General features: G+C 38.2%; 1 protein-coding gene across 2 annotated transcripts in view; it reads left to right on the top strand.

Moving 5' to 3' along the window:
* Positions 1–27,718, top strand: part of WAPL (WAPL cohesin release factor) — an 84,113-nt gene that overhangs the window by 33,423 nt on the left and 22,972 nt on the right. For both annotated transcript variants that reach the window (XM_008060097.2, XM_021713401.1), the window contains exons 4-8: positions 20,299–20,394; positions 21,810–21,962; positions 22,203–22,339; positions 23,123–23,234; positions 25,997–26,224. In XM_008060097.2, coding sequence (XP_008058288.1) covers positions 20,299–20,394; positions 21,810–21,962; positions 22,203–22,339; positions 23,123–23,234; positions 25,997–26,224 — 726 coding nt within the window. The remainder of the gene's footprint in view (positions 1–20,298; positions 20,395–21,809; positions 21,963–22,202; positions 22,340–23,122; positions 23,235–25,996; positions 26,225–27,718) is intronic.

Raw genomic sequence — 27,718 nt, 5'->3', positions numbered from 1 at the left:
TGGGGAGATGTTGGTCAAAGGGTACAGAATTGAAGTAATGTAGGGTGAATAAATGTAGAGATCTGATGTACATCAGGAGAACTATAGTTAATAAATCATAATGTATATTAAGAATTTGCTAAGAGTAGATTTTAGGTGCTCTTACCGCATACCAAAAGGTAGCTATGGAAAGTGTTAGATATATTAATTTACTTGTATTAATCATTTCACTATGTATATGTATATCAAAACACTGTCTTGTATACCTTAAATATATACAGTAAAAATAAATAATAATGTTTGTTTATTGAATGTATTAGAATTGTTTTTGGCTTTTATAAAAATGTTGAAGTTGTTTTAGGTTTGGCCAGTTTGAACCATTTCAAGCTGCCTCTTGTATCCTTTTGCTATAACCTATCATCTTTGAGTACTTCCCTTACCTTCTGTACAGTAAGGTGACCCAGGCTTATCTTGTAGTTCACCTGTTTCAGTCATGTATTTAATAATTTCTCCAAGGACCCTGGGTTCTTTTTGCGGAGACAGTACTTAGAAACCAAGATCTGAGTGCTGGATGTTTTCATTGCTTCTAGGCTCTTTCATCAAACAGAGCTAAGAAGTGTGTTAAAAAAAACCACGAGTTTATATTGATAGTGTCATTTTAAATATAACATTACAGAATTTTGTACTTTGCTTACTTTATTCCACAGCTTACAAAAATATCAAAATTATAATACCAATATTACTGTGAACAGTAAATACACTGAATGAAGTTTAAGATTCCTTTTTTTTTTTTTTCTTTTAATTGAGTTGGATCTCACTCTGTCGCCCAGGCTGGAGGGCAGTGGCATGCTCACAGCCACTGCAGCTTCTACCTACTAGACTTGGTTGATCCTTCTGCCTCAGCCTTCCAAGTAGCTGGGACTACAGGCATGTGCCACCATACCCAGCTAATTTTTTGATTTATTATAGAGATGAAGTTTTGCCAGGTTACACAGGCTGGTCTCCAACCCGTGGGCTCAGGCAATTCTCTCACTTTGGCTTCCCAAAGTACTGGGATTGTAGGTGTGAACCACCGCGCCTGGTCTGAAGTTTAAGATTTCTTTGCAATTCTTTTTGTCTTTAGATTACATTTCACTAAGGATGAACAACCATAGTAATGTATTAAAAATTTCTTGAAATAATTTTTATCTCGTCTGCTTATGTTAATTCTAGTTTCAGTTGAGTTCATTTGTACCTATTTGTGTTCAGTTTTTTAACTTAGTTTAAACTTAATATTGGAGTTATTTCTTTGTTAATAGCTTAGAAGACAGCAGTGTACATGTACTTGACCTGATTACAAAGGGATCTATCTGGTCTAAAGTAAATCAGGTCATAGCAACTGAGTCGACAGCAGACCTATTTACTGTTGATGGATGCAGTGTGATAGTGTCAGAGGAGAATTAGGAAAATTGTTGCTAGTTTATAAAACCCAAAGAACTATGAGATCAAGCTCATTTGAAAAATGTAATATGGGTAAAGGTTAACATAGTAGTCTTAATATTTTATTGATTTATATAACATTTTAGTCCCTGAAAAGGCTTAAATAAATGTCATAGATTTGTTTTATATTTGAGAAATTAGGATTCGTGGGAAACTTAATTCTCCAAGGAATTTTTACATAGTGTTTTCCGCAAATAGCCAGAGAAAAAAGAGAAGACCAGATAGTTGGATTTAGGAAATGTTCTCAGTGGTCATTCCAGTCTCCCTTATGATAGAAAAAACCTTGTGTAGTTGATAAGCCAGTGGGAGCGTCTGGGTTTTCCGGAGTTGGTTCTCTAATCTGTTTAGATTTAAAATCATCAATAGCCTAATTTCCAAGTGGTAGTCCCTGACTTATAGTGGCAAGAGTTTTTCTCCCTCACTTATCGGAGTTTCTCAGCCTGAGCACCATTGACATTTTGAACTTAATAATTCTTGGTTATGGAGGGTGACCTATACCTTGAAGGATATTCAGCAGCACCTCTGGCCTCATCTGCTTGTTGCCAGTAGCACCCTTTCTCCCCAGTTGTTAAAACCAACATTTGATGTTGCCAAATGTCCACTGGAGGTGAAGTATGCTTCCCTTTCATTAATGAGAGAGAGATTTGAGAGTTAATTCAGACATTATGCCCATTACTCCTAAACTTAGTTTGTACCTTCCTTTTTTTTTTTAAAGATTAGAAAATATAGTTTATTTAAAGTAAATTAGTGAGAGGGAGAGAAAGAACAGATTCACCTCCCCAAGGAGAGGGAGGGGGCCAAAGCTAGGAGGCACATCCATAGCTCAGAGAGCACATGACCACACTAGAGTTTAGCAAGGCAATGGCCCCTTAGTTTTTACCTTCTAAAAACAAGAGCACTTTACTCAGTTGCCACAATATCCATCAGAATACCCTTTAAAACCAGGGAGCTAACATTGATGTAATTCATCCTCTACGCCATAGATCCTATTCAGATTTCACCAGTGTTCCTAGTAATGTTCTTCATAGTAAAGCAAAATAAACATATTTCCATGTCTTCTAAACAGAGAACCCATGATCTAATCCAAAACCACTCCTTGTATTTCATTATCACGAGTCTCTACTCTCTTTCAGTCTGCCGTGGTATCTGTGTTTTCTAGTCTTTCCGTGGCTTTGACATCTTTGAAGAGTTAAGGCCAGTTATGTTGTAGAATGTACCTCAATTTGTGTTTGTCTAGTGCTTTGTCATGATTACATTTAGATTATACTCACTGCATCATATCAGGTAGTACAAGTCAGGTTATACTATTACTGTTGATGTTAACTGATCACTTGAATAAGAGAATTATTTTTCAGGTTCATCGACTTTCCTCAACAAACTTTCACCCACTAGTGTTAGCATTGTTTCCTGTCCCAATTTTTTTTTTTTTTTTTTTTTGGAGTCAGAGTCTCATTCTGACTTACCGCAGCCTTGACTGCCTGGGCTCATGTGATTCACCCATCTCTACCTCCTGAGTAGCTGGGACTACAGGTGAATGCCACCATGTCTGGCTAATTTTTGATTTTTTTTTTCTTTGTAGAGATGAAGTCTTTCTGTGTTGACCAAGCTGGTCTTGAACTCTTAGGCTCGAGCTTAAGTGATTCTCTTGTCTCAGCCTCCCAAAGTACTGAACCCATTTTATTATGATGATTTGCCAAATGTGATTTTCTAATTACAGCATTCTTTCTACAGTTATTAGTATTTGAACTTCTTTTGTAAAGTAGATCTTTTCATCCCCTCCATGTTTGTAAGAATGTAGATGTGTATTTATATATTTATATATTTATTCATGTTAGTATGCACATAGATTTCTGTTTTATTCAAGTATTTGTTGCTGTTATTTATATAAATGATAGTTGTATCATTAGTTTGATATTCAGATTTTCATAGATTTGGTCAGTGGATGTTCTTTCAAGCTGGCTTTTGATATGTCCCACCATTTTGCTTTTCCTTACTGACATCCTAAGATATTCCAGATTCATCCTATACTTTCCCAGTCCTAGAGTCAATTATCCAAGGATTACTTTTTCTATTTATTAGAGAATGGTATTTAGAAATGAAGATCTGGTCACTAGGTATGGTTATTTCTAAAATGGGGTCATTGTTTCTAGGCTTTCTTGGAGCAGACAGAGCTAGGAAACATGTAAAAATATGAATATACTCTTTCACACATACAGAGGCATATACCTATTTTTTGTCATTATATGTGTATATATTTTTTATTTTTAATTTAAGGATTTAAGACATTTAAAAAATTTTAAAATTAAAAAAAAAATTTTTTTTTGAGATGGTGGCGTGCTATGTTGTCCAAGCTGGGCTCAAACAATCCACTCACCCTGGCCTCCCAAAGTTCTGGGATTATAGGTGTGAACCACTGTGCCCAGTCCATTCTGTGTATTGAGGGGGGCCCAAAAACTCCAACATTTATTTATAAAAAATTGTGTATTTATTCTTACATGTTTAAACTTTAGTCACCTTCAAAATACTCTTCGTTTGGTGCAGTACACCTATCAAGACACTTTTTCTGCTGGTCCAAACAGTTTGAACTCAATAATTTTGATGGCTTTTAGTGCTTCTTTCGATTTTTGCTTTATTTCTTCCTCATTGGCAAAATGTTTCCCTTGAAGACTTTTTTCGTCTGGTGAAACAGAAGTCTCTTGGGGTAAGATTGGGTGAATAGGGAGGGTGGGACACGGGGGTCATTGCCATTTTTGGTAAAAACCAGCCACTCTGGTGTGGGCAGATGTACTCATAAATCACTCATCATGAAATGGGCAAATGTGTTGAAACAGTCTCCTAAAAAAAATTATCTGAAGCCGAATGCAGCCTCTTCCAACAACACTAACTGGTATACTAATGCTGATGAGTTCCTAGAACACGTGCCTAGTAGGGGAAGCCTGTACAAGGGGCCTGCTCTCAGAAAATAATTCCAGTTGTTTTTGGGTCCCCTCTATATTTAGAACCATTAGTTCACACTGATACTTCTAGTCTAAAATAACATTTTAATGTAGCTTTCTCATTTTCCATATTTTACTTTTCTTCACAGATAGTGAGAAATCTATTTTCTTTTTTTTGAGTTGGAGTCTCACTCTGTCACCCAGACTGGAGTGCAGTGGCTGCTCCCGGCCACCGCAGCCTCGACCTGCTGGGCTCCGGCGATCCTCCCGCCTCAACCTTCCAAGTAGCTGGAACTACAGGCGCGCGTTACCACGCCCAGCTCATTTTGATTTATTGTAGAGATGAGGTCTCGCCAAGTTGCCCAGGCGGGTCTCGAACCCGTGGGCTCAGGCAATCCACTCACCTCAGCCTCCCAAAGGCGCGGGATTACAGGCTGAGGTACCGAGCCCGGCTGAGAAATCTATTTTCTATTCCACATGTTTCCTTATTTGCCCAATCTCCACATGTGTAACCAGTTTATTGACTGCTCAGGTCATCTTTCTCACATTACTGTCGCTGATATGGTCTTGCCCCTTCCCGTTTCCTACCTCTACATATTTGAAAGCATTAACTTCTTTTTTTTTTTTTTTTTTTTTTTTGGGAGATGGAGTCTTACCCTGTCGCCTGGGCTGGAGTGCAATGGCACGCTCATGGCCCCCACAGCCTTGACCTACTGGGCTTAGGTGATCCTTCTCCCTCAGCCTTCCAAGTAGCTGGAACTACAGGCATGCCTCACCATGCCTGGCTAATTTTTTTTTTTGATTTATTGTAGAGATAAGGTCTCGCCAAGTTGCCCAAGCTGGTTTTGAATCTGTGGGCTCAGGCAATCCTCTCACCTCAGCCTCCCAAAGTGCTGGGATTATAGGCATGAGCCACCACGTGCCCAGCTGAGCCTTAACTTCTTAAGCAGGCTATGAGGATTTTCTTTAACACCTCACCAGGAATATAGAGGAGTTGTTTATATCAGAATTTACGGTTGGCTGTGGGAATCCATGCAGCAGAAAAAAGATGAGGGTGAAATGTCACTTGCTAGTGGAGAAAAGTCAAAATAGGTTTTGGGAGGTTGTATTGGAATGTATCTGGATTAAGTACCTCTTTTTTCTAGGTAAGGTTTTACTGATCATTTGGCAATTCAAGTTTTATTTTTTGGGTTTTTTGCTTTTGAAATGTCCTGTAGTTTCCCTGCATTGCGTTATTTGTAGATGTCATATGTGTGCTGATATACTTGCCAACCCAGCTTGTGGTTTGGTTTCTACCTTTTTATTCAGCTGCTGCCTGTATTCCATGCTTACAAGACATTCATTGGTCTGTATGTATAACCAGCCTAAATAACTCATGCTTGGAGGAGGGTAGTGTTTTACCTGGGATGCTTGCCGTCTTGTTTTGCAGTTAAGACTTCTGCTAGGTCATTGATGAAACTAACCATAACTTCACTCTCAATTTTGCTTCTCAGATATTTATACCTATATTTTCATCATTTCCCTGTGGTTTTACATTAGACCCTTCTGGCGCTGTCTTTTATCTGACTCTCTAAGGAACATTCGGGACTTTGTTTTTTCTTCCCATCTGTTCTTCAGTATGACACTGGCTATTGGGCTTCTGGGCAGTTGAATTTATAATTTATTTGTCAGTATAAATCATGATCACATATTTGACTATTTTAGAACATTATAATTACATAAATCTGAAGTTTTAACGTTAAGTGCAGTTTTATAGTTTTATAAACTCGGGTTTTTTTGTTTCACAGAATGAGTTGATATAGGCTGTCAACTTAAAAGCAGATTCTTAAAGTTGAAGAGACTTTAAAGGACAAGTACTCCCACATCTCACCCAAGAACAAATGTTCCTTCCACACAGTATCTTCCTTTAGCAGTTAGAACCCACTCTCATGAAACAGCTTATTTTTCTGTCAAAATGGTTTTACATAGTGCTGCCATTGTGCTGTATATGGGGATTCACTGACCATCTTGAAATCCAGACATCAAGTGAGATCCACTGTATTCTTGAGCATTAGAAACCTGAGATAATAATTGATATGAAACCTGAAAAAAACCAAGAGACTCCAGCCATTGGTCTGGTGAGGAGGGAAAGCATAAAAGTCGCTGACTCCCATTTATTTCCAGCTCCTAGGTTCATGATCCTAGTAATTGTTGAAGCTGAGCAGGTGCTGGCTAAGCCTGAGTATTGTTTTGATTCGGTATTATACTGTATGACTGTCACTGTGCTGGGTGCTGGGGATACAAAAAGGAATAAGAGTTTTGTTTTTGTTTTTTTTGAGTAGGAGTCTGTCGCCCAGGCTGGAGGTACACAAATATTCATCATGCAGTTTCCCTTGTTGGTGAGGTGTGCCCCCCCTCCCCAGGCAGATTTTGACTACTGCCACTCCCTGCCCCTCCTCCCCGCAAGAGTATTTTTAAAAGGCTGACTGGTAGCCGGGCTCGGTGGCTCAGCCTGTAATCCCGCGCCTTTGGGAGGCTGAGGTGAGTGGATTGCCTGAGCCCGCGGGTTCGAGACCCGCCTGGGCAGCGAGACCTCATCTCTACAATAAATAAAAAAAAAAATCAGCCGGGCGTGGTAGCGCATGCCTGTCATTCCGGCTACTCGGAAGGCTGAGGCGTAAGGATCGCTGGAGCCCAGCAAGTCGAGGCTGCGGTGGCCGGGAGCGGCCACTGCACTCCAGTCAGGGCAACAGAGCGAGACTCCAACTCAAAAAAAAAAAAAAGGCTGCCTGGTGAGGTATAGAGTGTTCCTGCATTGAAATTTTAAGTTGTCTTAGTATTTCCTCAGTGTGTTTGTTCCAAATCAGAAGCATCAATCTTCCTTTTATATGAGTAGTATTCAACTTAAATACCAAACCAGCCATTTAAATCATTGCTCTACATAAGCCATTAAGTAAAAAAGGCTTCAAAAGGTAAATTATTTTCTTTATGTGATCTTATTCTTATGTTTTTTTCTTTAATACTTTATTCTGGAAGGATTTGTTAGAGAATTAAGGTGCTACTGATCTTTTTATTTTCTTTAGTGTAAGTGCCTTTAAAGTTTCAAAATATTTCCCTGTAACTAACTTATTTCCCAGAAAATGAGACTTTATATTTTTTTATTTTATTTTATTTTGTTTTTTTTGAGTTGGAGGCTCACTATGTCGCCCAGACTGGAGTGCAGTGGCCGCTTCCAGCCACCTCAGCCTCGACCTGCTGGGCTCCGGCGATCCTTCCGCCTCAGTCTTCCAAGTAGCTGGAACTACAGCCTTCCAAGTTGCCGGAATTACGGGCATGCGCTACCACGCCTGGCTGATTTTTTTGATTTATTGTAGAGATGAGGTCTCAATGCCCAGGCGGGTCTTGAACCCTCAGGCTCAGGCAATCCACTCACCTCAGCCTCCCAAAGGCGCGGGATTACAGTCTGAGCCATGGAGCCCAGCTGAAAATGAAACTTTAAATGAGAAAACCTTAGCCATAGGTTAATCAAGAGCTTGAGAAGTGACATCCGTTCGACACTTAGCCAGAGAGATAGGGAGAGAGAAAGGGAGAAAACTCTGTGTGTGTATGTGTGTGTGTGTTTTTTAGAGTGTTTATACTTTGGGATTTCATTTGTTTTTCTGTTTTGTAATACAATCATGGGTGCTTAATGGCAGAACTGTGTCATGAGGCAATTTCATTGTTGTACAAAGTGTGTTTACACAAACCTAGGTGGTAGTACCTACAGTACACTTAGGCCTTTTGTTCATAGGCTACAGCATGTTACTGTACTGAATACTGTAGGCATTTGTAACAAAAATATAAGGAAGTAAAAAAATGGTGTGCCTGTACAGGGCACTTACCATAAATGGAACTTCCAGGACTGGAAGTTGCTCTGAGTCAGTGAGTGAATGTGAAGGCCTGGGATGTTACTCTGCACTACTGTAGACTTATAAACACTGTATACTTAGGCTACACTAAAGTTACAAAAAATAGTTTTCTTCAATAGTAAGTTGCTTTAGCTTACTGTAACCTTTTTTACTTTATAAATGTTTCAGTTTTTTTAGACTGGGCACAGTGGCTCATGCCTATAATCCCAGCACTTTGGGAGGCTGAGGTGAGAGGATTGCCTGAGCCCATAGATTCGAGACCAGCCTGGGCAACTCTACAGTAAATCAAAAAATTAGCTGGGCGTGGTGGCGCATACCTGTAATTCCAGCTACTTGGAAAACTGAGGTGGAAGGATCACCTGAGCCCAGCTGGTAGAGGCTGCAGTGGCTATGAGCGTGCTACTACACTCCAACCTGGGCAACAGTGAGACTCCAACTCAAAAAAATAAATAAATAAAAAGTTTTAATTTTTAAACGTTTTGTCTCTGTAATAACACTTTGCTTAAAACACAAACACATTGTGTAACTGTACCAAAATATTTTCCTTATTCTGTAAAATTTTTTCTGTTTAAAATTTTTTTTTAGTGTTTAAACTTTTTTTTTTTGGTTAAAAATGAAGATCCGGCAGGCTCGGTGGCTCAGCCTGTAATCCCGTGCTTTGGGAGGCTGAGGTGAGTGGATTGCCTGAGCCTGTAGGTTCGAGACCCGCCTGGGCAACTTGGCGAGACGTCATCTTCACAATAAATAAAAAAAGTTAGCCAGGTGTGGTAGTGTGCACCTGTAGTTCCAGCTACTTGGAAGACTGAGGCGGAAGGATCACCAGAGCCCAGCAGGTTGAGGCTGTGGTGGCTGGGAGCATGCCACTGCACTCCAGTCTGGGTAACAGAGTGAGACTCCAACTCAAAAAAAAAAAAAAATGAAGATTCACACATATTAGCCTAGGCCCTCATGGGGTCAAGATTATCAATATCATTGTCTTCTACAACTATATTTTGTCCCACTAGAAGGTCTTCAAGAGCACTAACACACATGGAGCTGTCACTTCTATGATGACAGTGCTTCTGGATATCTCTTAAGGACCTGCCTAAGACTTTTTTTTTTTTTTTTGAGTTGGAGTCTCACTCTGTCGCCCAGACTGGAGTGCAGTGGCCGCTTCCGGCCACCACAGCCTCAACCTGCTGGGCTCCGGCGATCCTTCTGTCTCAGTCTTCCAAGTAGATGGAATTACAGGCATGCGCTACCACGCCTGGCTGATTTTTTGGTTTATTGTAGAGATGAGGTCTCGCTGCCCAGGTGGGTCTTGAAGCTGCGGGCTCAGGCAATCCACTCACCTCAGCCTCCCAAAGGCGCGGGATTACAGGCTGAGCCACCGAGCCCGGCAAGACTTTTTTTACAGTGAACTTTCTTGTCTTTTATAAGTAGTAGGAGTACACTCTAAAATAACAAAAAATATATGGTGTAGTTTATAGTATAGTAAATACGTAAGCTTGTAACATAGTCATTTGTTATCATTGTCAAGTATTACCTGTGCTACATAATATATGTGCTACACTTTTATATGACAGGCACCACAGCAGATTTGTTTACACCAACATCACCACAAACACTTGAGTAATGTATTGTTCTAGGATGCACCTAGGCAATAGATTTTTAGCTTCATTATGGTTTTCTAGTACCACCATCATATATGCAGCTTGTTGTTGACCAAACCTTGTTAGGTGATGCATGACTGCGTGTAGTATATTATTATTAACTATAGTCACATGTCCAGAACCTAATCATCTTATAGCTGTTTGTACCCTTTGATGAAATACTTCTTCCCCTATCTGCCAGACCCTGGCAACTACCTTTCTACTCTTTGTTCCTATGTATTTGACTTCTTTAGTGAATCCCTTTTCATTCCCCATCCTCCACTCCCTGTGACTTATAATCCATTACTGTACTTAATATTTGATTTGGCTAGTAGAGTCCCATCATGCTGGCTATTTTGTTCTTTTGCCATGCCCCTATCATTTTATGAACTCTTCTTAAAAGTGTGGCATGGCACAGTGTTCATCTTGTGTCTGCTCAGCTCTTGCCCTGGGATCAGGTCCACTCTCTAAGGAGTATTTTTTCCCTTTATTGGGGAATGGTCTTAGACATTAAAATCTTGGCCCTAATTATGCTTATTGCTTCTTAGCCCTTTAGTTGACAGAGATAGGAAATATACATGTACATTCACATACTTACATACACTCACCTACTTATATAGATTCAAGCATATGCACATATCTGATTTAGAAATCATGATTTTACACTCATTCTTCAGTATCAACTCATCTCCATAGGGTTCTTTCTTGCCTTCTGTCTTTTTCACAGTAACAGCAATACATTTTAGTCAAACTTACAACATCTAAAATAAGTAAAGAATTTTTTTCCCCATTCTGCTATAATAAGTAAACCTGTGAAAGTGTTCAGGATTTGTTTGCAGTCCTAAACTTGCCCTACCTTATCCTGCCCAAGATTGAGGGAATAAAGTCAAATACTGTGTTCACAAATTACTTGAATTAGTTCTGCCTACCTGCCTCTTGGTCGGTCAGTAGGTCAGTTGGTTCGTTTGTCTGGTTGTCTGTCTTCCCTTCCTTCAGTGTTTGCTATTAGTTTGAAATGCAAGTAGGTTTTTTTGCTCTGGTTTGCTTTACGTTTTGGGGTTTTTCCCCACCCATTCTTACTGATTTTTAAAAAATAAGTACAACATTAATATGGTTCCAAAAGTCAAAACTATATTAAATGGTAAGTTTAGCCTGGTGCTGTGACTCATACCTGTAATCCCAGCACTTTGGGAGGCTGAGGTGGGAGCATCACTTGAGGCCAGGAGTTTGAATCCAACCTAGGTAACATAGCAAGACCCTATCTACAAAAAAACAAAAAACAAAAAATTAGCCTGTGGTCACAGCTACTCGGAGGTGGGAGCAGAAGGATCACTTGAGTACAGGAATTGGAGGCTGCAGTGAACTATGATCACATCACAGCACTCTAGCCTGAGCAATAGAGCAAGAACCTGAGTCTTAAAAAAAAGGTAAGTTTAATGAAGGGTCACTTCATCTGTTCCAGTCTGTTACCCACTTTTGAAGGGAACCAATTTAATGTTTTTTGCTCTTTTGTGTTTCTTTTTTATAAAAATAAGCAGATATTTTAAAATTTTCTCTTATAAAATGTAGCATCTATATATGCTCATTTGCACTTTCCTTTTTAAAATTTGGTAATTATTAGAAATCACTATTGGACTGGGCATGGTGGCTCATGCCTGTAATCCTAGCACTTGAGGCAGTCCAGTGGGAAGATCGTTTGAGCCTGGGAGTTTGAGACCAGCCTAGGCAATATGGCAGGACCTCATCTTTACAAAAAAAAAAAAAAAAATTAGCCAGGTGTGATGGCATACACCTATAGTCCCAGCTATTCTGGAGCCTGAGGTGGAAGGATAGCCTGAGCCCAGGTGATCGAGGCTGCAGTGGGCTGTGATTGTGCCACTACATTCCAGCCTGGATGATGGAATGATACCTTGACTTAAAAAAAAAAAAAAAAAAATCACTCTTGCTTCATATAGATGTTCCTCATAGCATATGTTTTTATAATTTAAAATTTGACATTAGATTTTATATTTTTCTTAGTTTCTGTCTTCCTCTGTTCTCTTACATGTTTCTATCCTTTAAGTTGCTTTTCTTTTTTTTGAGAAACAAAGAGTTCTACTCTGTCACCTATGCTGGAGTACAGTGATAGCACTCATGGCCACTGCAGCCTCAACCTGCTAGGCTCAGGTAATCCTTCCGCCTCATCCTTTCAAGTAGCTAGAACTACAGGGGTGCGCCACTGTGCCCGGCTAATTTTTTGATTTATTGTAGAGACGAGGTCTCACCACGTTGCCTATGCTGGTCTTGAACCCCTGGGCTCAGGCAATCCTCTCGCCTCTGCCTCCCAAAGTGCTGGGATTACAGACTTGAACCATCATGCCTGGCTTAAATTGTTTCTTTTTAACGTTATGTGTACATACCCACATCTAGTATTGGCAACAGTTTGTATTTTCTGCATGTCCTATTTTTATTTGCTTCTAATTTCCATTGAATTTTGTTAAAAGGTGGTATCTTTTTTAGGATTTGGTTCAGCTTATGGAAAAGAAATCTCAAATTTGTTTTAAATAGGTAACTTATTTACCACTCCCTAGATGCTTGTCTCTGGACAGTTTTCAAATTACTGTAATGTAGGGGACCCAGGCTTCCTCTTTGTGGTGGTGTCCTGCCATTTCTAGACTATTGAGTAGTATAGAAGGCACTGGAAGGAGAGGTAATGAACCATCTCTAGAAACCAGGACCCAGAAGGTGTTTATCACTTCTCTTCACACTCCAGTGACTAGAGCTTAGTCACATGCCCACACAAACATTAAGAAATGTTGAGAAATCTGGGTGAACATGTGTCCAGCTAAATGTTCTTAAAGGAAAATGAAGGGGAAAATGGATATTATCCAACCACAGGTGTTGTCTCAAGATAATTGTAGCTTTTGTTTTATTAGGTTGGTGCAAAGGTAATTGCAGTTTCGGACCATGAATTTTAAATAATTATAACTAGGCTCAGACACATCTTTATTATTCAAAATAGGAACCATTATAATCAATACACTTTTGCCAATGAGAAATAAGTTTTTTTCTGTAGTGTAAAAAAATCTGTGCTTTGGGATTTGGCAAACTCTTGGAAAGCATTTTCTGCATCCTTCTTTTTTTTTTTTTTGAGTTGGAGTCTCACTCTGTCACCCAGACTAGAGTGCAGTGGCCGCTCCCGGCCACTGCAGCCTCAACCTGCTGGGCTCCGGCGATCCTTCTGCCTCAGCCTTCCAAGTAGCTGGAATTACAGGCATGCGCTACCACGCCTGGCTGATTTTTTTTTAATTTATTGTAGAGATGAGGTCTCGCTGCCCGGGCGGGTCTCGAGCCTGTGAGCTCAGGCAATCCACTCACCTCAGCCTCCCAAAGGCGCAGGATTATAGGCTGAGCCACTGAGCCCGGCCTCTGCATCCTTCTTGTGGAAGCACTGCCCCTGCAAAAAGTTGTAGAGATGCTTGAAGAAGTGGTAGTCTGTTGGCGAGAAGTCTGGTGAATATGGCAGATGAGGAAAAACTTTGTGACCCCATTCATCAATTTTCAAGCATTGGTTGTGTGACATGAAGTTGGACATTGTTGTGGAGAAGAACTGGGCCCTTTCTGTTGACTAGTGCTGGATATAGGCATTGGAGTTTTTGGCGTATCTCATCAATTTGCTGAGCATACTTCTCAGATGTAATGGTTTCACCAGGATTCAGAAAGCTTTAGTGGATCAGACTGGCAGCAGACCGCCAAACAGTGATGATGATCTTTTTTGGTGCAAGTTTGGCTTTAGGAAGTGCTTTGAAGCATCTTCTCAGTCCAACCACTGAGCTGGCCATCTCTGGTTGTCATATACAGTTCACTTTTCGTCACACATCACTATCCATCTGATAAAGGAATGGTTCGTTGCTGCGTAGAATAAGAGAAGCTGACACTTGGAAACGATTTTTTAAAATTTTTGGTCAGCTCATGAGGCACTCACTTATTGAGCTTTTTCACCTTTCCAATTTGCTTCAAATTTCGAACAACAGTAGAATAGTCAACATTGAGTTCTTTGGCAACTTCTCGTGTAGTCATAAGAAGATCAGCTTTGATGATTGCTCTCAGTTGGTCGTTGTCAACTTCTGATGGCTGGCCACTGTGCTCCTCATCTTCAAGGCTCTTGTCTCTTTTGCAAAACTTCTTAAACCACTGCTGCACTGTATGTTTGCTAGCAGTTCCTGGACTGAATGTATTGTTGATGTGAACTGTCTTCGCTGTTTTACAGCCCATTTTGAACTTGAATAAGAAAATCACTCACATTTGCTTTTTGTCTAACATCATTTCTATAGACTAAAAATAAATTTAAAATAAACATCAAGTATTAAGTCATTAACAAAAAAGCACAAAGCGAGAAATAAGTGTGAAAATGATGTATAACATGACTACATTTATTTAAGAATGTATTCCAATATCAAATGGCAGATATCAACAGTGCAAGAAACAAAATTACTTTTGTGTGGACCTAATATTTCTAAATTTGATAATCATCTCTAATACAGCTTATCTAAGTGTATGAGGAAGTACCTCCAAAACCCAGAATTCATATATAAAAAGTTGTGAGGAAGAGTAGGACATGTGGGCCATACTTTTTGGTCAAAAACTGCTGAACACTAGATGTGGTGTGGGCAGGTGCGTTGTCATGGTAGAAGAACCTGTTTACCAAACTTGGGGTGTTTTTTACACAAAGTATGATGCAAACTTCTCAAAATTTCCATATTAAAAACTTTGGTTGACTGTTTGATCCTGAGAAACAAATTCCGAGTGTATTACAGTGAACTCACCTGCTGAAAGATAATTTCAGTCATTTTGGGGGTCCCCCTTGTATTTAATGTTATTTACAGTTGCAAGAACTGCCACTTATTTTAGCTTTCATTCTAGTATTATTATCTTTTTTTTTTTTTTGAGTTGAAGTCTCACTCTGTCGCCCAGACTGGAGTGCAGTGGCCGCTCCTGGCCACCGCAGCCTCGACCTGCTGGGCTCCGGCGATCCTTGTGTCTCAGCCTTCCAAGTAGCTGGAACTACAGACGTGCATTACCACGCCCGGCTCATTTTGATTTATTGTAGAGATGAGGTCTTGCCAAGTTGCCCAGGTGGGTCTCGAACCCGCGGGCTCAGGCAATCCACTCACCTCAGCCTCCCAAAGGCGCAGGATTACAGGCTGAGCCTCCCAGCCTGGCATCTTTTGAGTCAGAGTTTCTCACTCTGTTGCCCCATCTGGAGTGCAGTGGCACAATCTTGGCCATTGCAGTCTCGACCTGCTGGGCTCAGGTGATCCTTCGCCTCAGCCTTCCAAGTAGCTGGAACTACAGACACGTGCCACCGCGCCTGGCTAATTTTTTTTGTTGTTGTTTATCGTAGAGATGAGGTCTTGGCAAGTTGTCCAGGCTGATCTTGAATTCCTGAGCTCAGGCAGTCCTCTCACCTTGGCCTCTCTAAGTGCTGAGCTTAGGGGTGTGAGCTACTACACCCGGCCTTTTATTTTATAATTATTGAATTATAGGCTAGGTTGTTAGTTCTCACAAGGTGCCAACTATTGAACTTTGTCTTTTACATGGTCTTTTTAGAGCTTATTGTCAAATTATGCTATTTCCAGGTGATATTCTGAAATGACAGTGATCTTCTCTATAAAACTGTAATCTCTCTTGATGTTAAACTCACAATCAGCTGAATGGTAGTATGCATTTGTTCTTTATGTAGGTAGGAGTTGACATTTCCTTTGTCAAAATAGCAGCTGTCTCTTTACAAAGCATTACTACCTGTAGAACTTAATTAATTCAGGCAAGGAAGAAATACTTTGCATCTTTATTTCTCCTCTTTAGCTGTTGATTACATTCTCTAAACAATGCTCAGTATTACTTATTACAATGCCTAGTTCTTTCCTTAAGTTCTGCATTTATTTATTCAACAAATTTTGTCCATCATATACTTTTCATCATGTGTTTTTCTGTGCGTTGGAGATACAGCAGAGATAAAACTAGATCAATTAATTTTATTCTAATACTTACAGTCTGATGAGAAATTTAAAATAATAAAATATGTATGTTTAGGCAAAGCGGTGTTAAGTAATGATTAAAAATAAATCATAGTAAGGGGTGGAAACCTATTTTATGTAAGATAGTCAAAGACAGACTCATAAAAGTTCACTTGTGAAGAAGGATAGCAGGATTTTTCTGGTTTATAAGGGAAACTTTCCAAGTAAATGTCATGAAGAAGTGATCTGGTAAGAAACCAAGAAGATATAAGATGGGTACTGTGAAGGATCAGTCAGGTCACATGGGGTAATGTAGACTATACTAGCAATCTTATTCTGAGAAGAGGGGTTTGAGCAATGATAGTACCAAAATCATGCAAGTATAAAGCCTAGTTCTTAGTACTACAGACATTGGTGTTTTGGTTTAGGAATTTCTGTAGTCCTCCCTCAAATAATTAATTATTCTGAGTATTTAATGCATGTGTTATGATTTTTATAGTTTAGGATATTTTGAGATTGTATGATTATGCTTGAAAGGAAGTTTTTTGGTCAGGTTCTCACTGTCACCCAGACTGGAGTGCAGTGACATGATCATGGCTCACTGCAGCCTTGAACTCTTAAAAGGAAGTTCTGGAGAGCTAAAGGAAACCCTAATCGTTTTCTTCCTATTTCCTCTCATTCCACCACTTTTATAAAAATCCTTTACAGAATCTTTAAAAAAATTCAAAATCCAAGCTGAAGTAGGGTGGCACAAACCTGGCTCACTGTAGGTGGTCTTCCCATCTCAGTCTCCAAGTAGCTGGGACTACAGGCGTGTACCACTGCATCCAGCAAAATTAAAATTTTTTTTTGTAGAGATGAGATCTCACTGTGTTACCCAGGCTGGTCTCTAACTCCTGGGCTTAAGCAGTCTTCTTTCCCTGGCCTCCAAAAGTGCTGGGATTGCAAGTATGAGCCACCATATTTGATTCCTTCCCCTTTTTGAATTGCCACTAAAGTATTTCACACACACACACAATTTTGCATTGTAGCACTTCTTCGAAGTTCATTTAGTTGTACTGCATGCTGATTGAGTTACTGGTGAGAGTACATTTCTGTTTTTATGATAACCTTGTATGGTTAAGGTTGGGTGAATTGTAATCAGCTTGTTATTTTTGTCCTCATTTCATATATAGTCTCTCTTAAAACTCAAAAATAAACTTGGTCCTGTTTTTCAAAAAGTTCATATGGCTTAAAGATAGTTACTCTAATTTTTTTTCCTTGTAGGAGCCAGCCCAGTGGAGGATGGCATAATGTTGTCATTTCTACTTAGATTTTTAGGAAACTAAGTTCCTCTGGTTCATAATTGTGATTCAGCAATTAAATCTTATACACAGTGTTAACAAACCAATTGTTAACCATTGTTTTCATAGAAACTAGATTATCTCTCATGGATAAATCCTCCATCGGTGTGTCATTGGCATATTTTTTCCTCAGCGGGAATGGATTGTTACATTTGAAGTTTTTCTTGTTTGTCATGCCCCTGGAGAACTGAACAGAAAAGAGTAGTATGTTTAAGATTACTAATACTGAAATATGAGAAAATAGTTCTAAATCTTTAGAATGTTAGAATATTATTAAGAACTTTATACTTTTTTTTTTGTTCTAAGTGTTCTTAATCAGCTTGCAGAGCAAACAATCCACAAATTCTTTAACACAGAAACGTTAAGGAATTTGGCTAATATACTGTATCTGCTTTTTAAGCCTGAATAAAATTAACAAGATAAAAGAAAAGCCTGATAGTAAAACCTAAGTTGCTAAATGGTAAGAGTGATTTTGATTTTCCATGGAAAGTTGATTGCTAATGCTGTTTACAGATGTTGTACACAATTATTGTCTTTGAGTGAAATTAGCATGTTACGTACTACTGTTGTGTGCTTTACATATACATTTTACTTGAAAGCATGTGTAATTATTGTTCTGTTTTAGAATGATGTAAAGAATTCAGTGTTTTTTTTTTCTTTTTCCTTCACTGTTTCTTTCTTACCCTCCTGTGTGTATTAACTATATACAGATGTTATTCATTTTGAATTTTAGATAGTAGGATGTATCTTTATCAGCTCTTTCTCCCATAATAAAACCTGTGTTAACCTTTGTAAAGTTTTGGAATAAAAGTCAAGGAAAATTTGTATTTGATTCTCTTTTCTTTTAGATTGCTCATTAGCATTAAAATGATAAAGCATCAAAACTTTAAAAATAATAGTGTTACTGAATTGCCTTATTCAATAGAGTAAAGAAAAAGTTTAATATGACCTTTTACTATAAGTTATTCTGTACTCTATTGTGCTTCAAGGGCTTTTGAGATGAATAGGCACGTTTGTTATTTCCCCTCTCTTTTAAAAATATCGTAGTTCCTCTTAGGAAAGTAGACCATATATCCAATTTTTCTTATGAAACTGTTAGACTTAAACTGAGCAGCAGATCATCATGTAACAATTATCAATAATATTTAATACTTATCCCCAATCTATTGAAATAAATAATATTTAATACTTCAAAGTACATATTGCTTCAAACACTTCTCTAGTGTTTTAATTTAGAACTTTGAGTTGCCATGCTGTTTTGTTAACTGGGGAGCTAGGTAACTATATTGTTTATTACCTATAGTTAGTGCTTTTAAAAAAGAAGTGAAATGTTTGAGCTTTGTGGCACCTGTTCTTAGCAAAAGGCTATAGCTATAGCCTTGGCTGTGCTTGAGGAACTAGGGATTGCTCAAATCAGGGAATCTAATAACTAGCAGGCACACAAATTACATAGCTGATCTTTGAGAAGAATATAAGAAATAGGTGGGTTTTATAATTTATATTGAGTACACTTTATGTGTTGTGCTTCAGGAAACCACATCAGCTCATTGCATGGGTGCGTAAACTGTTCTACGTTGCTAATGTGTCATAACTTTGTGCAAATCTGGTATATAAGAATAATGGTTGTGTATACATAATACAAAAGAGAAGTTGTTTACTTTATTAAGGATACTATGTAAACAGCTAACTGTTAGTGTAATGCTTAATGCCAATTATGTTGTATAGTACTGGTAAGAGGAGATGGTTAATTTTTTAATGTAGATTTTTAGCCAGTCTTGAAGTATGTTTTCCTACTTGTTCTTTTATTTTCTGTGTGTAGTACTAAAAAGTAAAAACAAAGAACATCTCTGATTAGCTCAAACCATTTACTTAAAGCTTGAAGGACATAATTTAATATTACTTTGTAGGGCAGGGAAAAGATGAGGTGTTTCTTTTCTGGGTTGTCAGTCTTTGCATAATCCTCTTGGAAGTGAGGGTTTTGTTCCTTTTTTTTTATACACATTTAATCCTATGGATTTGATTTTGCAGGTTTGCAGTTACTTATTCTTGATTCTGAAATTTATGTGAAAACTGAGAGGTTTTAATTTTCCTATAAGTTTAAGTAAAATTGATTTGGCAGCACAATAACCTGAACTAATATGAGGCAGTTTACATCGTTGTCCAATTTTATGTGACCTTTTGCTGTAGAAATCATGTATGTTATCACAAGGAACTTTTCAAGGCCCTACCGTGTCTTGTAATATGTGGCATATGTACCTTATTTACCTTTATAAAATTTGAAAACTGAATGATGGCACACATTTAGTCACAACAGTTTATTTAAATTAGCATATTATCATTAGCATATTACTTATCATAAACTACCTGATTCCTTTTGTTGGAGGATTGTGGCGCATGAATCAGTAGTTAATAATAAAGTTTTGCCAAATAACATGTTGAATTAAATATGTTCATTACTAAGTTAGTATAAGCCTGGCAAGAGATTTACTTTCAAGTGGCATCATTTCTTGGTTAGTCTTAGTGCACAGAGCTCTAATTGCTGATTTTCAATACCACAGTGATTATGTCTGCCATAGGCATGGAAACATGATGGGAGTACACTCAGATAGCATCTGTCCTGCTCTGACTAGGATATGCGTTTATATATTTAAATTATTCTTTATAATTTTTAGTTTATTAAGTGAGACACTTTTTTTTTTTTTTTTGAATCAGTGTCTCACTCCGTTGCCCAGACTAGCGTGCAGTGGCACACTCATAGCCACCCCAGCATCGACCTGCTGGGCTCCAGCGATCCTTCCAACTCTCAGCCTCGCAAGTGGCCAGAACTACAGGTGCACGCTACCATGCCCAGCTAATTTTTGATTTATTGTAGAGATGAGGTCTTGCCCAGTTGCCTGGGCTGGTCTCGAACCTGCGGTCTCAGGCAGTTCCACTCGCCTCAGCCTCCCAAAGTGCTGGGTTTGCAGGCTGAGCCACCAGTCCTGGCCAAGTGAGATACTTTTATAAGGATGGAAGCATTTGGTCTTTGTCTCATTTCATTTTTCCAGTCGCCTACAAAAGCTGTATATAATGCCAGACATTGGAACCATCCAGATTCAGAAGAGCTGCCTGGGCCACCAGTTGTAAAACCTCAGAGTGTCACAGTAAGTGAACTTACTTTATTTATTTATTTTGTGCTGTTTAATGTGTAAATTGGTTAAGCAGTTACGCTCTTAATTTATAATTTGTTTGTTTTTGACTTTTCTATTAACAGCTTATTTTGGCTTTCTTACTGAAATTTAGTGATTTCAGTTATTTCACTGGAAAAGTGAGGATTGTAGATAGGATAGCAGAAATTCTAGTGCTACTAGGTTAAAAATGACAGCCTTAAAAAAGAAGGCTCTTTTACTCATGATCTACATTTCATAGAATTTATAGTATTTAAGGGCAGATTTGTACTTATTTGATGTTTGTATCCACCATTAAGTACTATATTGTAAATTATATTCTACATAGATCTCTAAATGACTTTCATTCCTTAATTTGCTTTTCAGAGGTGAATCTTCCTATTCCAGTAGTACTTTCAATCCAAAACATGTTTGAAAAAAGATTGTTACTGTATTATTTTTGTCAGAGGGAGGGAGAGTATTTATTATACATTAATACTTCTAGGCTAACAGTAAAGCCTCAGTCATCTGGAGTTATCAAATAAATTAGTTTTTTGTAACAAAAAATAAGGATAGAAATATTTCTAGAATATAATGTGTAGTACAGTTGGTTTTTTGTCTTGTTAATTACATTAAACTTTTTGATAGTATAAAATTATGTGTATTAGTAGTTATATACCATGTTCTTGCAATAGCTACTTATTTCTACCCCAAACTACTTCAAACTTCTGTGGTATTAAGATTCTTTAAATAATAATGTCTCTCTGTTGCAGTTTTTTCATCCTCGCTGCTTATTAAAGCTGCATATGAGTGCAATTGTAGTTCTGTGGTCTTTCTAACTGTCCTGGAGACAAGTAACAAATTGTGTGAAATATAAAGGTTAACAAAAGACCAGAAGGAATTCTTGAGTGGTTCTTTGTGTCTAAAATATCTAAGTTTTACCTATTAGTGTATAGAATTTAAAGTATCCCTGAAGACTTTTCAGATGCCTTCCTCCTTCCCCCCCTTTTAAAAAGTTTTGTTAGCTGGGCTTGGTGGCTCAGCCTGTAATCCCGCGCCTTTGGGAGGCTGAGGTGAGTGGATTGCCTGAGCCTGCGGGTTCGAGACCCACCTGGGCAGCGAGACCTCATCTCTACAATCAATCAAAAAATCAGCCTGGCGTGGTAGCGCGCACCTGTAATTCCGACTACTTGGAAGGCTGAGGTGGAAGGATCGCCGGAGTCTAGCAGTTCGAGGCTATGGTGGCCGGGAGCTGCCACTGCACTCCAGTCTGGGCGATAGAGTGAGACTCCAACTCAAAAAAAAAAAAAAAGTTTTATTTACTTTTTTAAAGCTAAATTTGCCAGATAGATGAGATGCTCCTATTTTTATATACTTATTTAGAGCAACTAATTTAATACCTTTATTAATAGGTGAGACTGTCTTCAAAGGAACCAAATCAAAAAGATGATGGAGTTTTTAAGGCTCCTGCACCACCATCCAAAGTGATAAAAACTGTGACAATACCTACTCAGCCCTACCAAGATATAGTTACGGCACTGAAATGCAGAAGAGAGGACAAAGAAGTAAGCAGCCATATACAGTTTTAGCCTTTTAATGTCTTGAACAAATATCAGTATAATGATGTTCATTGTTTTGAACCACAAACTTCCCTTGTCCTACCACTAGCATTATTTTTAAGATAGTTTTGTTGCTATCTAATGAACTGTTCTATACACTTTTATATAAATTATAGTGAGCCCATAGATTTAAGTATGCTAGTTCATAATTACAAAAAGAGGTGGACATTTTATTTTTCTTGGCAGTTATATACTGTTGTTCAACACGTGAAGCACTTCAATGATGTGGTAGAATTTGGTGAAAATCAAGAGTTCACTGATGACATTGAGTACTTGTTAAGTGGCTTAAAGAGCACTCAGCCTCTAAACACACGTTGCCTTAGGTAAGATCTTATTTTTGTATTTTATAATTAGGTGCATGCTTTATGTCATTAAAATTTTCCCAACTGGGTAGAGTGTTGTCAAAAAGCCAACTATTTTTTATTTTGGTATGATGGGTATATAGTATATACACGTGATGCATTTGAAATGGGATCAGTTTCTTTATAAAGGACTCGATTCTATACAATGGAAGGAAAGCTGGGTGATCATACTCTTTTTGGCATAGTATTGGCCTCAGTTTCCGGGTGCTTAAAATAAAAAAACTATGCAAAAGAATCTTAAGTTCTTTTTTAGCTCAGAATTTCAAACATTCACGTGATAAATTAGATTAATTTAAGTGTTGTGATCTGGGTGCTTAAATTAACACCTAGATGCTAATTTTAAAAAGATAATTATTTGTATGTAATGGATTGATTGAATACTGTAGTTTGATTGTTCAGTCAGTTGGTGCATATCCTGTCAAATATAATTACTTACATTTTTGTCAGAAACCTTATGAATGGTATCTGAGACTTTATGTTTTTAATGGTAGTAGTTATGTAAGCAGTGCACTAAAGACAGTTATGTATTATTTATTTTTTAAAAATATAATGTTCCTAATCACACATTAGACATCAGTATATTTTTAATAATTTGATTTGCCCCATGGTTTTTATATTGTGATCTCTTGGGCAATGCTTTGACCCTTCCACCCCAATTTCTGTTTGCTTGTTTTGGTATTACACGACTAAGAACAAATGTACTAGCTCTTTTCAGTTCTCCTAACCTGCTCTATTTTCTTCTAGTGTTATTAGCTTGGCTACTAAATGTGCCATGCCCAGTTTTCGAATGCATCTGAGAGCACATGGGATGGTAGCAATGGTTTTTAAAACCTTGGATGATTCCCAGCACCATCAGGTATTTTTAAATTTCTGGAGTTGAAAGTATTATTGAAAAAATAACTAGTCTATTTGGCTATCAAAAAATACCTTCATTTGACTATTCTATAAATATATCCTAATTATAGACTAGGTTCATTTTATTTGCTGAATTTGTAGAGCTTAATGCCAGTTTTTTCTTAATAAATAAATAATTTTCTCATGAAAACATTTTTGGTTTTTGTCAATTTATACTGCTAAAATTTTATCCAAGCTGGGTGCGGTGGTTCATGTCTCTAATTCTAGCACTTTGCAAAGCAGAGACAGCAAGAGGATTGCCTGAACCCAGAGGTTTGAGATCATCCTGGGCAACTTGACAAGACCTTGTCTCTACAGTAAATAAAAGAATTAGCTGGGCATGGTGGCATGCACCAGTAGTTTCAGCCACTTGGGAGGCTGAGATGGAAGGATTGCCTGAGCTCAGTAGGACAAGGCTGCGGTAGCCATGAGCATGACACTACATTCCAGCCTGGGTGACAGAGTGATACTTCAACTCAATATATATGTATAATATATATATTATAATAATAAAATAAAACTTTATTCTGTTTTCATAGCTAACATTCTATACTGATGCTGAATTCTCTAAGTATAATTTTCTCTAATAAGGAAGTACTCAGAAGAATCTTTTAATATTATTTGATATTAATAGCATGGATAAAAACTGGTTCTGAAACATAGCCCCAGTTTTTAAAAACATTTTTTCTAGTGTTGAATCTAGAATGTGGCCCCATTGTGGAAAGGAATAAATTTTTCATTTTCCTTGCCTTTGATGCTTTCTCTTAAAAATAAAGCTTGCGTAATGGAAGTTAGGTTTGACATTATCCAGAGTTAGAAGAAAGTAACCATCATTGCTAATCATTATTATTACTGGTATTTTGAAATGACCTTACTGTATTTTTGTTAAAGAAATTATATTCCAAGCCGGGTTCGGTGGCTCAGCCTGTAATCCCGTGCCTTTGGGAGGCTGAGGTGAGTGGATTGCCTGAGCTTGTGGGTTCGAGATCCACCTGGGCAGCGAGACCTCATCTCTACAATAAATAAAAAAATCAGCCGGGCGTGGTAGTGCATACTTGTAATTCCGGCTACTTGGAAGGCTGAGGCAGAAGGATCGCCGGAGCCCAGCAGGTCGAGGCTGTGGTGGCTAGGAGCAGCCACTGCACTCCAGTCTGGGCGACAGAGTGAGACTCCAACTCAAAAAAAAAAAGAAATTATGTTCCAAATACAGATTAGGTGACACAATTAATCTGAGTCTTCTGAAACCTAAGGTAGTATATTTAACCCTTGGTGAGCATAACTCTGTTACTAAGTTGTAGTAGATACAGAATAACGAGGGGGAGAAGAACTAAGAATTAGTTTGTTGTTGGGTGAAGTGATGCACACCTAGAGTTCCTGCTACTCTGGAAGCTAAGGTGCAGGATCTCTTGAGCTTGCTGTGTGTGATCTTTGAGGGGAAGTAGATGTCTCATGGCTTTCAATATGGCATCCTATTTTTCAAAAATAGTGTTATTTTTATTCTTAAACAGGTTTATTGAGTATTCTGCAAGGGAGACAGTGAGCAGGTCAGCAGTGAGGGAGGTGTCTACCCCCAAAATAATTTGCAATATAAGCTTTTAATTAGAGGCCTAGTCTGAAGTTTATCTATTTTGGGGGACTCAAAATTTTAAATCTTTAGGTAGTTGTATTTCTGTACGTTGAAATAATTATAACTACAGAATATCTTAAATGTTGAAACATCCCGAATGTATAACCTTTTTGTTATATTAACATCTCTCTAAAATATTTCACTTAGTACTTGTAAATTGTCTAAGTAGTGTGCGCTAACTTAACTATAGGATCTGAATTATGTTGTGACTGTTTTATTAATGAGTTTTTAAAAATTACTTGGTTTAACCAGACTTGATTGATTTATTTTAAAGAAATCAAATATGAGCCTTGGGAGGCTGAGGTGAGTGGATTGCCTGAGCCCGCGGGTTCGAGACCCGCCTGGGCAACTTGACGAGACCTCATCTCTACAATAAATCAAAAAAAAAAAAAAATTAGCCGGGCGTGGTAGCGCATGCCTGTAATTCCGGCTACTCGGAAGGCTGAGGTGGAAGGATCGCTGGAGCCCAGCAGGTTGTACCTGCGGTGGCCGGGAGCAACCACTGCACTCCAGTCTGGGCGACAGACTGAGATTCCAACTCAAAAAAAACAAGAAACCAAATATGTGTATTTCAACATCCTAGGTTTATATGCTAATACAAACTCAGTTGTGTTTATTTTCTAAGGAAAAACATATGCTGGTTTTGATGTACATTTTAAAATAAATCATGCTACTGATTTTGAATTGAAGTTTGACTACTGTATCCTAAAGAATAAAGAGTGGGTTATGTCATAATAGGATTTAACAGATATTATATACATATGTATCTGAAAAAAGATACTTTTTTTTTTTCCATTTGTTTAGCACAGAATGGCCAAAAATATGAAATCAGTAGATTTTCTTCCAGCTGTGGGGCATTCATGTAAGGAGGGTCCAAAGAAAGGAAAACTTTAGTAACAGTGTTGTATTTATTTATTTAATAAACATATTTCCAGAATATTTTAGAGGGAGGCACTGAATAAATCAACTTCAAGTTTTCAGGCATGATCAGTGATGTGAATTTTAGGCATTTATTTCAACTTGTAAACAAAAGTAACAGTCTTATTTCCTGAGATTGTTGATTACATAAACTTTTTTTTTTTTGGGGTGTGTTCTAGAATCTGTCCCTCTGTACTGCTGCCCTCATGTACATATTGAGCAGGGATCGTTTGAACATGGATCTTGATAGAGCTAGCCTAGACCTAATGATTCGACTTTTGGAACTGGAACAAGATGCTTCATCATCCAAGCTACTGAATGAAAAAGACATGAACAAAATTAAAGAAAAAATCCGAAGACTTTGTGAAACTGTACACAACAAGCATCTTGATCTAGAAAATATAACGGTGGGTTCTTTCTTTCTTCCTTTCATTGTGAAGTGAAAATTACTTTCAGAAAGTCTTGGATTAGTCCCAGTGACAGTGTGACTTTGGACAAATTGTATTAACTTCTCCTAGCTGTGGTTTACAATTTGGCAAATTCTTTTAAGTTTAGCTCTAGCATAATTTCATTCTCTGCCTGAAATTTGTAAACTAGCTCATCTGCATTTGGGCTTTTTTTTTTTGCCAGTAAATAACTGTAATTTTCTTTCTTTTTTTTGCCAGTAAATAACTGTAATTTTCTTTCTTTTTTTTTTTGAGTCGGGGGTCTCACTTTGTCGCCCAGGATAGATGGAATGCAGTAGCACAATCATGGCTCACTGTAGCCTCAACTTCCTGGGCTCAGGCGATCCCTCCACCTCAACCTCCCAGTAGCTTAGATTACGGGTGCTCACCACCACACCTGGCTCTTTTTTTTTTCCCCTGTGGGTCTTGTTTTTGTTTGAGGTCTTGCTAGATTGCCCAGGCTGATCTCCAACTCCTGGGCTCAACCAACCCTTCCACCTCTGCCTTCCAAAGTGCTGAGATTAGAGACATGAGCCACTGCATCTGATTTATGCACCTGGCCTATATATGCTATGCTCTTTTAAGACTGGCAGCACAGCAGGTTTGTTTATACCACAAACACACGAGTAATATCATGCTCTAGGATGTCACTAGGCAATGGGAGTTTTTCAATTTGGTGGGTCATCCCTGTAACCCCAACACTTTGGAAGGCTGGGGTGGGAAGGTTGCTTGAGCCCAGGAGTTTGAGATTAGTTTGGGCAACCTAGAAAGACCTCAAACAAAAAACAGACCTACGAAAAAAAAAAACATGAGCCAGGTGTGGTGGCGAGCACCTGTAATCTCAGCTACTTGAGAGGCTGAGGTGGAAGGATTGCCTGAGCCCAGGAGGTTGAGGCTGCAGTGAGCCATGATTACTATAATTTTATGGGATCACTGTCATGTATACAATTTGTCATTGACTGAAGCATCATTATATGGCACATGACTGAACTATGTTTTCAGGTATAAATCAAATAACTGAGCTAACAGTTCCAGGGTAATATTCTGATTAATGATTTGTCTGTGTTTTACCTCTGTGGACTTTTCCAGCTTTCAGATACGCTATTTTTAAATCTTAGCTTACTACTGAATATAGCCTAAAATATCAAAGAATCCTTTTTGTGCCAATGTAGGCACAAAAAATAAAGTCCCTTTTAAGCATAAAAATATATGAGTTTTAATTATGTTAATTTAAAATTACTATCACCTTTCTTCCTAAACAAAGAATGCCCGATGAGGCTGCAGCTTTACTACTATGACTCATAAATTGATAGACCAGTCTAATTAAATTGCTCCTTGAGGGACTGTAATGAGAATTGGCAGAATTGTATCTGTTTTTGTGCTATGGATTCTAGTTCTATATCTGTCAGCTTGGAGGTCAACTTTTTAAAAAGAAATAGACAGACTCCTCTAGAT

This window comes from Carlito syrichta, unplaced genomic scaffold, assembly GCF_000164805.1.
Source record: "Carlito syrichta isolate Samal-C Ts95f unplaced genomic scaffold, Tarsius_syrichta-2.0.1 Scaffold304516, whole genome shotgun sequence".
Taxonomy (NCBI): Eukaryota; Metazoa; Chordata; class Mammalia; order Primates; family Tarsiidae; genus Carlito; species Carlito syrichta.
The sequence above is the reverse complement of the archived record's forward strand: the minus strand, read 5'-3'. Positions and strand labels throughout refer to the sequence as shown.